Raw genomic sequence first — 11,411 nt, forward strand, 5'->3', positions numbered from 1 at the left:
AAAAGGACCAAAAGTTTAACCTATGCTATAAACAGTAAGTTTCAGAGGTGGGATTTGAACCTAAATCTTCCTTATTCCAGGTCTAGAACTTGCTCAACTGTACTATATTAACATATACGATATTTATAAAAATTTATATCACAGTTTGAGATTCTTCAAATCTTAAGACTCTCTCTCTCTCTCTCTCTCTCTCTCTCTCTCTCTCTCTCTCTCTCCCTCTCTCTCTCAAGAAAACCTTGCTAATAAAGACTAGAAATTGACCAGTTTATAAACTAAAAATAATAAATTTGTCAGGAAGTGCTTAGGGACCCAAATAAATTAAACAATATTTCTATAATGCTGTAATATTTACACATTTGGCTAGTTGGCAAATAGCTCCTATGGCGACCTTAATTTCATTATCTGTATGTGTGGCAATCTGTTGAAGCCTATAGATCCCTTCTTAAAATACTGTTTTTAAAAGCATAAAATGAAACATAAAATAATTGCAATGGAAACCACTTATAATGAACTATTGTCATTAAAACATTTTAAAAATCACTATCATTTGTACTAGTCGAGTGTTGAAAAAAAGTCTTATTAAGAAAATTGTAAAAAATCAAGAGTGACTTAGATAGATTTCTTATGATGAGTAAATGTGTGTGGAAGAAAAATAAATGCTAAATTAAGTATATGGGTGCATGCATATGCACACACACACACACACACACACACACACACACACACACACACACATCAAAAGCTTAAACCTCTGATAGCCTTATTTATACCCAGTTTGAAGCAAAAGTCCATAGTTAGTGCAGGTCCCCAGGATAGGGCCACCTCTCTAGACTTTCTATATTAGGTTGAAACGGTTGGACTCTACATTAATGTGTGCATGAAAATCAGAATTTAACATCATGTTGAGGTCCATGTCTCATGTATCTTTATATTTCGTCATGGCTCTAACATAAACTAATTATATTTTGTTCTCAAAGGTCTCCAAATTCTTCAAGTTTAGTGATGAATTAAGGACAAGCTTGCAAATTGGGCATGGAACCTATGGAACTTGGATATATATGTATTTATATATATACACATATAATCAGTATATACTTAATAATATAATATACATATGTTATAATTTACATTTGGAATTAGATGACTTGGTTTCTGCCACTTACTATATGAGAGATTTTGTACAAGTCATTTAATTTAATTGAGCTTCCATTTCCTCATATGTAAATAGAAGGGGTTGAAGTAGGTAACCTCTGTAGTCCTCCTAGATCTAACTTAATCATACTATTATCTTAGATTATGAATAAAGGGAAAGAAGGGAAAGGAAGAACATAGTCAGAGATAATGGTAGTACCTACATTGAAGCAGCTTCAAGCAACAATATGACTGTCACACCTTTGGTAAATCTGACCTAGACATTTAAATGTGTAAATCTAATCCATAGCTAGGACTGTAAAAAATTATTATGAAATGTATTGCTCTTCCATGGATTTGGCAAAACCCTATAACATAAACTATTTGTAAAACTAGTAAACAATGAGATCTTGCCAAATTCCTTTTATGATATAAAAAAAGTCCTGATACATAAACTAGAGAGAGTCTAAAAAGAAAAAGAAAACTACAGAACAGCATCCCCTGTGAACCAATAAATATATAATTATTATATAGTTCTAACATAATTCAACCCCCATGTTTATTAGATGAGGCAAATGGCTCCAGAGATGTCATTACTTTTCCATGGTCCTATAACTAGCTAGTGGAAAGTCCAAATCCAGAAAGGTAAATAAATGTGTGAATGGAAGCTGAACAGGAGACAGAATGATATGATATGTGGCAGATCAGAACCCAGATTTTTACAAATTACTCTTTGGAGTGGATTTATCTATGAAATGGAAAGAAAGCTGACTCCAGAAGAGGGAATTACCCAACTGCTGAAAACTTTAAATAAAAGTACAATGATACCTTAACAAGGGATACTATAAATTCGGGAATTTCTATTTAGGTGTGGCTTAGACTAGTTAACCTTCTCCAGCTTTCTCCATCTGACATTCTGTGATTCTGGTAGTGTTTGGGAATTGTGGTAGGATTCATGACTCATTTGGAAACTAGTTTTCTGACTTTTTATTTGCTGGCTCCAATCAATTCGTCTGTCAACAAACATTTATTAATCAATTTTCATGTGCCCAACCCTGTGCTTAGCATTAAGGATACAAAGATAAAATAAACAATAATCCTTACCCTCAAGGAATTCTATCTTGAAGATATGTATCATATCTATTTCTTTAGAATGTGAATATTGTGAATATATATTACATATATGTATATATGTGCTATCTCCAGATATCTATATGTAGTAGATTGAAAGTAATATAAAAGGGCTAAAGGCATCTTATACAAAGTGAGATTTAAGCTGATTCTTGAAGGAAGCCAAGAAACCTAAAGGGCAGACAAAGGTGAAGAGTTAGATCATTCTAAGCAGGGGACAGGGCCAGTGCGGAGGAATAGAGATGAGAGTTGGGGTGGCCTGTTTGAGCCAATGTAGCTAGATTAGATTATATGGAGGGGAGTAAAATGTAAGGAGGAAAAGGTAGGAAGGGGTCAAGTTATCAAGAGATTTTGTCATTGTGTAACTTTGCCTTATAGAGACTATGTTTTTCTTTATGCTGAGGAGTTGATATTTTGTACAAGAGTCATGTCACAGCCAGTTTTTAATCAATGGACTAATGTCCAACATTATAAGTGATTGGTAACAATCACCATGTACATCAAAAACTATAAAACCCCCAGCCCCAACATGCCTTTGATGTTTGAATAATTTAGTTTGCTAGAATAACCCAGAAAGTTAAAACCACCAGGGCTATGTAGGGTATAAGAGGAGGATCAAAGTGACAAGACTTCAGCCTAGCATAGCTAGGTAGATGATGGCAAACAAAGGAGAGAAAAGGGAACTTATTCAACTCTTATTTTGATTCTGTTTCCTCTGACAAAGGGAATAATCTTTGAACTTGAAAGGACAGAGCAAAAATTTGCTAATAGAGACCTGAAAACCAAGATAAGCCAGGAGATGGCATGAAACCACGGATCCACTCTTGATGCATTTCGGTCACCAGGTCAAGACAAATTAGATCCCAGGGCACTGAAAGACTGCAATAAGATTGCTGAGCCACTGAGCATCTCTGATCTTCAAAAGATCATGGGGAATAAGAAAAGTCTTTCAGGCTTGGTGAAGGGCAAAATGTCCCACTTTTCCATGAAAGGGGGCCCCTGCAAATGATAAGCCAGTAAATTTGAATTAGAATCTTGGAAAATTCTAAAACGTATTATAAAAGGAATGGTTCATGAACATCTTGAAAATAAGTGGCTAAATCTTGTCCCAGAGAATTGATATTGAAATAGATATCCCTCTTCTCAGAAAAGGGGTAGAATCCAAGTACAGAATATTGTACACATTTTCAATGCTTTCATCACATCAATCAGTTTTGTTGAGATTTTCTTTGTTATGAAGGAGAATCCCTTGAGTGGATGATGTTGTTATGATTCAAATTGTTCAGAGGCTTCATTTTGGGGTAAGAATGTAAGTTTATTGATTATATCAGGTTTCTTGGTTAGGCCAGCATCAAAACCAATAAAGTGAATCAGGTCTCCATGGCTCTCTCAGGTCCACTGAGGACCTGATTGGGTCAGGTAGTTAAATAAATAGATTGTAGGAGGTTATTTTTCAGCCTCTCCCTTGGCCATCCTAAGACATTTCAGTAGGTGATAGCTAATTAAGAGATGCTCTACCAAACTATCCAGCCTTACTCATACCTACATCATGGAGAACACATACACAGGAAAAGAGCCCTTGTCCCCTTCAATTTTTAAAAATATTTTTATTTTATTTTTTTACTAATTACATGTAATAGTAAATTTCCACACAAGTTTTCCTATGTTATGTGATTGAACTTATTTCCCTCCTTCTCTTTCTTTCCCCCTCCCATTGCTGGCAGGGCATTTCATCTGAACTATACATATATTATCATGCAAAACCTATGTCCGTATAGTCCATTTGTTCCCTTCAATTAATTGTTAACCAAATTCTGTTAAAAATGAAGACATTTCTTGAGATTCTCAAGGACAAAGAAAATGCAAAAAGCAGATTGGATGGCATCACTGATCCAGATCCCAGTCACAGGAATGCACAGTAATTCTTCCTAATATGTAGGAATTAATACAGCATATGAAAAATAAATCTCACAATGTATTGGAAGTGTTTATAGTATAGAGAAAAATGAGCCACCATTAAAACATTTAAAGAAGAAAAGGGAGCAGTGATCATAAAGAGCCAGTCAGTATGTCTCTTCTAGAAGAGGTTTTTGCCAGCTTACCCTCATTACTTTTTCTGAAAGGATTATTAAATAGGGAAAGAAAATGCTGTACATATAATTTTCCTAGATTTGGCAAAGCATGTTACAAAATCTTTCACAATATTCTTGATGATAAGATGGAGAGATGAAGGTTGCAAGATAGCATAGTTTGACTGTTTCAGAATTGGTTGAGTGATTGGACCCAAAAGAACAATGTCAACTCACATAAGGGTCTCTAGAGGAGGGCCTTGGGTGTCTGCTCTGTCTTTAAAAACATTGTATGAACTATTTGGATAAAGACATAGATGGCAGATTTATCAAGCTTGTAGATTTCAGAAAATTAAGAAGGAAAAATGTAAACAAAGAAGCATTTATTAAGCCCTTCTACATGCCAGATATTGTACCAAGTGCTTTACAAATATTATTTAATTTGATTCTCACAACAGCCTTGTAAGGTAGGTACCATTATTATCGCCATCTTATACCTCAAGAGACTGAGGCAGACAGAAGTTAAGTGATCTTAGCTTATATCACATAACTAGTAAATATCTGAGGTGGGATTTGAATTCATATTTTTCTTACTTTAGGGCCAGCATTCTATTCACTGTGTGACCTACAGGTATATTATATGGCAATCAGGATCCAAAAGATGTATAAACATATATACTTATATAAATAAGTACACACATTTTATTATGCTTATGTTGTTGCAAATATTTATATACATATAAACACATAGATATATGTGTATATGTTGATACACACATATGCACACATATATACAAGCTAAAATGTTGTATTGAATAATATAAGAGAAAATTTGATAGGGATGTACTTGGCTTAAAAAATAAAATTTACAAGTATAAAATGGGGGAAAGTATGGTGAGAGCAATTCCTTTGAAAAAAGATCTGGACATTTTAATAAATTGTAATCTCAACATGAATCCAAAATGTGATATGGAAGTCAAAAAATGTTAGTATTATCTTAGGCTTCATTATGAGGTTATATAATGTCCAAGACTAGGGAGGTGATACTCCTGCTATATTTTACTTAGGTTAGAACATTTTTGTGTTCAATTCTAAGGACCATGTACATTTAGGGAAGACTTTGATAAATCTGAGAATGTTCTGAGAAGGATAAGCAAGATGGTGAAAGGACTCAAGAGCATGCCTTATGGGAATCTATTGAAAGAATAGAAAGAAAACTTAGGGGGATCAAGATAGCTGTCATTAAGTCTTTTATATGAAAAAGGGATCAGAATTGTTCTCCTTGGCCACAAAGGATAGGACAGTTAGCATGGGCAAGGTAAAGAGAGGTGGATATAGAGTTTTTAATCAACAAATATTTTGTAAAAGCAATAGTAGCAAAAACAACAAAAACAATTTCCTAATAGAGCTAAGCTCAGCAAGTAGTGGAATCCCATTTAATAGAGATTTTCAAGAAAAATATCTAGGCTAACACTTGTCAATAATACTGTATAGCAAAGTCTAACTTTCCTTCCGAGCTGACCTTCCATTTAGACTGTATCTCTTATGGAGAATTATTTGCATGTTATGAACCATTAGCATATGGGCTCCTTTAGGACAGGAATGGGATCGTTTTGTCTTTCTTATATCCTCATTCCTACTTCATTCCTACTTAGCCCAGTGATTGGCACTAATTCTTGTTGACTGACTGGGTTTGCTTTTAACTATAATATCCTATGGTTCCTTGATTCAGTGATCTGGTGAAAATGAAAGAACTATTGGTAGCATTTATCAGAGTAGATAGCTTTAGTTAGGAAGATCTGGGGTTCAAATCTCATCACCTTTGACATGTATTTACTGTGTGCTCTTAGACAAGTCATTTAATTTCTCGGTGTCCCAGGCAACTTTTAAAGATCATAAGGGTGTTAATATGCATAAGTAATGGGAGCTTTCTGTTGGGAAATTCTCTTTGCCAGTTAGGTCAAAGACCCAGTTCCTCTATAACAGAGCTTTTAAATCTAGGCTCATTTGACCATCCAATGGATTTGTGAATAGGTTTTAGGGATCCATGAATTTGAGTTTATTTAAAATACTTTCATAAGTATATTTCTATATAGTGTTTTCTTTGTAGTTCTATGTATTTCATCTTATATATTTAAAAACATTATTTTGAGAAGGGGTCCATAATTTTCACCATCCTGACAAAGTATCTTGACACAAAAAAGGCTAATAACTCTTGTTCCAAAAATTTCCACATTCTTTGGGTGTTTTGGTATCATTTATAAAGAAACCATTAGACAATATCTTATACTCAACTGCATTCACAATAATATTCCCTTTTAAAGAAAGGAGTTCTGTAAAGAAAGAAATCCCTATTCCAATGTCTGGTTATATCGGATACCCTATTCCATCTTACCTTGTCTCAGAATTAATCAGTCAGAAGGGAAACTAGGAAAACTTCTGTTCTTGTAAGGAGATTGGGTCATTTGCCAGAGTTGGATATTTTATTTAAAATTTATTTATTCATTTAGAAATTCATTCATTCATTCTTTCATTTATTTAATATTTTTATTTATTTAAAAATTTATTTTAAAAAGTGAGATTGCCGTTTATTTGACGATTACATTGCTGGTTAGGAGATACGTTTAGGATGAGTATGTATGTCATCATGGTTTGTATTTAGCCACTGGAGAATACTTAATATGTTAAGTATTCCTTATAGTTTGTTACCAGTCACTGAGATTTCTCCCAGTTCCTAGTGTACTCTGAACTGTCAGAGTTGGAAATAGTCCCATGAAGAGTATTGTACATTGTATTGCTCCTTTTCTGGCGAGACAGGATCTGGTCTCCAAGGCCCACCTACCTGGTACCTTTTGTTAAACTCCCTAAATGTCTCTTGTGCCTGTGCTGCCTGTCCTGCAAGACACTAATTCACATCTTTCTTCCTCATCTTAGGTACCATATCAGTAAACAGCAGGCGCACCCCATTCACAGCCAGTGGAGAGAGTGAGATCTTGGATTTGGAGGGGGATATGTACCTGGGTGGGCTGCCAGAGAATCGTGCTGGACTCATCCTCCCTACAGAGCTTTGGACTGCCATGCTAAATTATGGCTATGTGGGCTGCATTCGAGACCTGTTCATCGACGGACGGAGCAAGAACATCCGGCAGCTGGCGGAGGTGCAGAATGCCGCAGGGGTCAAGTCTTCTTGCTCGAGGCTTAGCACAAAACAGTGTGACAGCTACCCCTGCAAAAACAATGCTGTTTGCAAAGATGGTTGGAACCGCTTCATCTGTGACTGCACTGGCACCGGCTACTGGGGGAGAACATGTGAGAGGGGTAAGTCTCCCGTTGGCTAATGATTTCCTAAATTAGCTAGTTGTTGCAATATCCCTCAAATGTCATTGACTTTAGAAACAAAATTCCCATTTCTCTTGAAAGGTAAGTTTTTTTTTCTGGTATCATCAGCGGGACCAACTGATTTCTAAGGTACCCTCCTTCTAATTTCTGAATTTTTTGATATGCTTTGCCATGAACGGATGTCAGGAAGGGAAAGTTTGAGGTAAATACTATGTTCACTCAAGTTGAGATGTTAAAAAAATCTAGCACAAAAAACACAAAAAAAATGTAGAAAAAGGTCATTTATTAACATTAAGCTAATATCCTTCTCTGGTTATCTGGGCACACTAAATAAACTGGCCAAATTTGGGCCTTTATAATAGCTGTGCCATGTGGCATATTTTCTTTTACTACCCAGACTCCATGTATCAGGACTGAATTGGAATTTTAGTGAAGAAGGCAAGAATTCCTCAGGGAATGGGTTGAGGAACTCTGACCTACAAAGAACATCTGGACACATTCACTGGGAGATTCTTAAAAGTTAAGAAGGAAGAATGGAGCTATTGGCCATTAACTATGTTAGTCATTAACTGTGTTATGGTAGGAACAACAGAATTAGCATTTTTAAGCTTGCTCCAGCAAGGCATTAAGGATTTAAAATAGTCAAAAAAGTAGGAGATCGGGGGCAGCTGGGTAGCTCAGGGGATTGAGAGTCAGGCCTAGAGACAGGAGGTCCTAGGTTCAAATCCAGCCTCAGACTCTTCCTGGCTGTGTGACCCTGGGCAAGTCACTTGACCCCCATTGCCCACCCTTACCACTCTTCCACCTAGGAGCCAATACACAGAAGTTAAGGGTTTAAAAAAAAAAGTAGGAGATATAATCCCTCTCGTCTAGTATTTTATAATCTAATTCTAGATAGAGAGACAAGAAATACATAAAACTATGAAAGGACAAAATAAGCACTCCATTCTGTGACACAGACAACAAATTCAATAAGAAGAATAGTTTGAAGGGAAAAATAAAGGTTTTTATCTGCCAAAGTCATTGATGAGTAGGTTTGATTAAGTATTAGAGAGGTGGTAGTGGGATACAATTTTTTACTCAGTCATGAGCTTTAAACTAGATCATCTGAATCCATTAGATTATAAGCTCCTTGAGAGCAAGACCTGGGATTTGCCTCTTTTTGTATCCCCAGTGCTTAGTATAGTGGTTGGCACATAGAAAGTGCTCAATAAATGTTTACTGATTGTTTGATTTTCTATGAATGCAAAATGTATCCCAGATGCCATTGGATAATATCTATACTTTGAAAGCTGAGAAATCTTATAATCTATGGGATAAGGAGTATGGAAGAAAGATATAGAGATAATGTATTTCATCTTATTGAATTTAAATATTAGATTTATTTAAAAATAGTAAAAACAAAGGACTGAGTAAGGGGTAAGGGGAAAGATGATCTGGAATTCAAGTGCCTATCTTGGGATTAACTATCTGCCAGGTTACTAGAATTTCCCCAGATTTCCCTATGAGATGGTCTATTCCTGACAGAGATATGACTCATTTGAGAGGTAAAGAATGTTACATATCTTCAGAGATACACTAAGCAGTTATGATACCATTTAGATTGCTCCATCTTCTGCAAAGACAATGGAAGAGCTGAAGGTCACTGCAGGCATCTTTCGTCTTTCTCTCTGGATCTTGCACCTCTCTTTGGCACTAGGGTTTCTGGGGACAGGCAGCAGGTAGCTGAGCCTGCATCAGCAAGGTGTCTTCAAGATCACTTTCTTCAAGGGCAAACCAATGGGAGTCAGTCCAAGATTTGCCAAATATAGTGGAAAGTCACTGCACATTTTTACATTGTCACTTCTGACTAGTCATTAAAAGGAGCCTGATTGGGGATATATGAGAGACAATTATTGCCACTACAGTGCAGCCAAGATGTATCCATTCTGGGCCAAATAACAAGAAGCTTAGCAAATATAAGACATTTTGAACTTTACATTGCAAATCCCAGGTGATTAGATCAATTGCTTTTTGTCCCCTGCATTGTGTTTGATTTTATGCTCAGAATGAACTGAAAGAGTGCAAAAATAAATGCACCTAGTTTAAAAAACAAAGAAAACGGAAATTCCCATTGGTAACATTTTTTTAATTGAGTGCAGTTTTGAGGGGGATGTTTGACCATGGGGAAAGAGCCTTTATTCTTTGGGTTGTATTACCATTTTTGTGCATTTCTTGTTCCACTTTCCCATTTATAATTCCTGATGCCAGTAATTCTCCAAATCCTATTGAGTTGGAAGGGAAAGAAACATAAAACCATTTTGAAATAGGGGCAGTTTCCCACAGAGATTGCGATAACCTGTTACCTCTGTGACTAGATTTTGGTCACCTCCTTTAATTTCTTGAGGGAAAAGGAGAAATAGGAGGCTAGGGTATGGCCTGCTTTACCTCAGAGTATTTAAGGGGAGGTCAGAATCTTTGTGGAATCACTGGGGCATCTCCATAGGCTTTTTGCTATCAAAAATAGACGTACCAGTTGTATAGTACTGACTCTCATCTCTGCTTTAGAAACAGAGTACGAGCTAATGTGTGGTCACGGACATCCAACATTTCTGTGGGAGGCTTTGTTCAGGTGATCCTGGATGAAGAGAGCAGTCTATATTGGGTCCACACAACTGTGCAGTATTAGTCATCTGAACTTGACCAGTCATTGTAATTCTTAAGGATGTGTATTCTATGTGGGTGCTCCCCCTAATCAAGAGTACCTCTCCCTCAATGAGCAGTTGACTAATCCTTGATTTGACCTTGCAGGTCATGTTGTTCAATGTCAAACTTTTGTCTTATCATTTTGGCTTGAGAGTATTCCTAGGATAATATGGAGTCACTGAATAAAAAATATAGATGTTATCTTCTATCTCAGTAGTCTGATGATAGCTTTTTTTTTTAACATTTATTAATATTCATTTTTAACATGGTTACATGATTCATGCTCCCCTTTCCCCTTCAACCCCCCCCCCCCGCCCCCCCCCCACCCTTGGCCGATGCGCGTTTCCACTAGTTTTGTCATGTGTCCTTGAACAAGACCAATTTCCAAATTGTTGGTAGTTGCATTGGTGTGGTAGTTTCGAGTCTACACCCTCAGTCATGTCCACCCTGACCCATGCGTTCAAACAGTTGTTTTTCTTATATGTTTCCTCTTCTGCAGTCCTTCCTCTGAATGTGGGTAGCGTCTTTACCATAAATCCCTCAGAATTGTCCTGGGTCATTGTATTGCTGCTGGTACAGAGGTCCATTACATTCAATTTTACCACAGTATATCAGTCTCTGTGTATAGAGTTCTTCTGGCTCTGCTCCTTTCGCTCTGCATCAGTTCCCGGAGGTCTCTCCAGTCCGCCTGGAACTTCTCCAGTTTATTATTCCTTTTAGCACAATAGTATTCCATCACCCGCATATACCACAGTTTGTTCAGCCATTCCCCAATTGAAGGGCATTCCCTCCTTTTCCAATTTGTTGCCACCACAAAAAGCGCAGCTATGAATATTTTTGTACAAGTCTGTTTATCTATGATCTCTTTGGGGTACAAACCCAACAATGGTATAGCTGGATCAAAGGGCAGGCATTCTTTTATAGCCCTTTGAGCGTGATTCCAAATTGCCAGCCAGAATGGCTGGATCAGTTCACAACTCCACCAGCAATGCATCAATGTCCCAATTTTGCCACATCCCCTCCAACATTCATTAGTCTCCCCTTCTTTCATTTTAG

At 36.7% G+C, this 11,411-nt stretch overlaps 1 protein-coding gene across 5 annotated transcripts in view; it reads left to right on the forward strand.

The window, feature by feature from the left end:
* Positions 1-11,411, forward strand: part of NRXN3 (neurexin 3) — a 2,038,283-nt gene that overhangs the window by 627,786 nt on the left and 1,399,086 nt on the right. For all 5 annotated transcript variants that reach the window (XM_044664970.1, XM_044664971.1, XM_044664967.1 and 2 more), the window contains one exon: positions 7,266-7,649. In XM_044664970.1, coding sequence (XP_044520905.1) covers positions 7,266-7,649 — 384 coding nt within the window. The remainder of the gene's footprint in view (positions 1-7,265; positions 7,650-11,411) is intronic.

The sequence above is a fragment of the Gracilinanus agilis genome, chromosome 2 (assembly GCF_016433145.1).
Source record: "Gracilinanus agilis isolate LMUSP501 chromosome 2, AgileGrace, whole genome shotgun sequence".
Lineage (NCBI taxonomy): Eukaryota > Metazoa > Chordata > Mammalia > Didelphimorphia > Didelphidae > Gracilinanus > Gracilinanus agilis.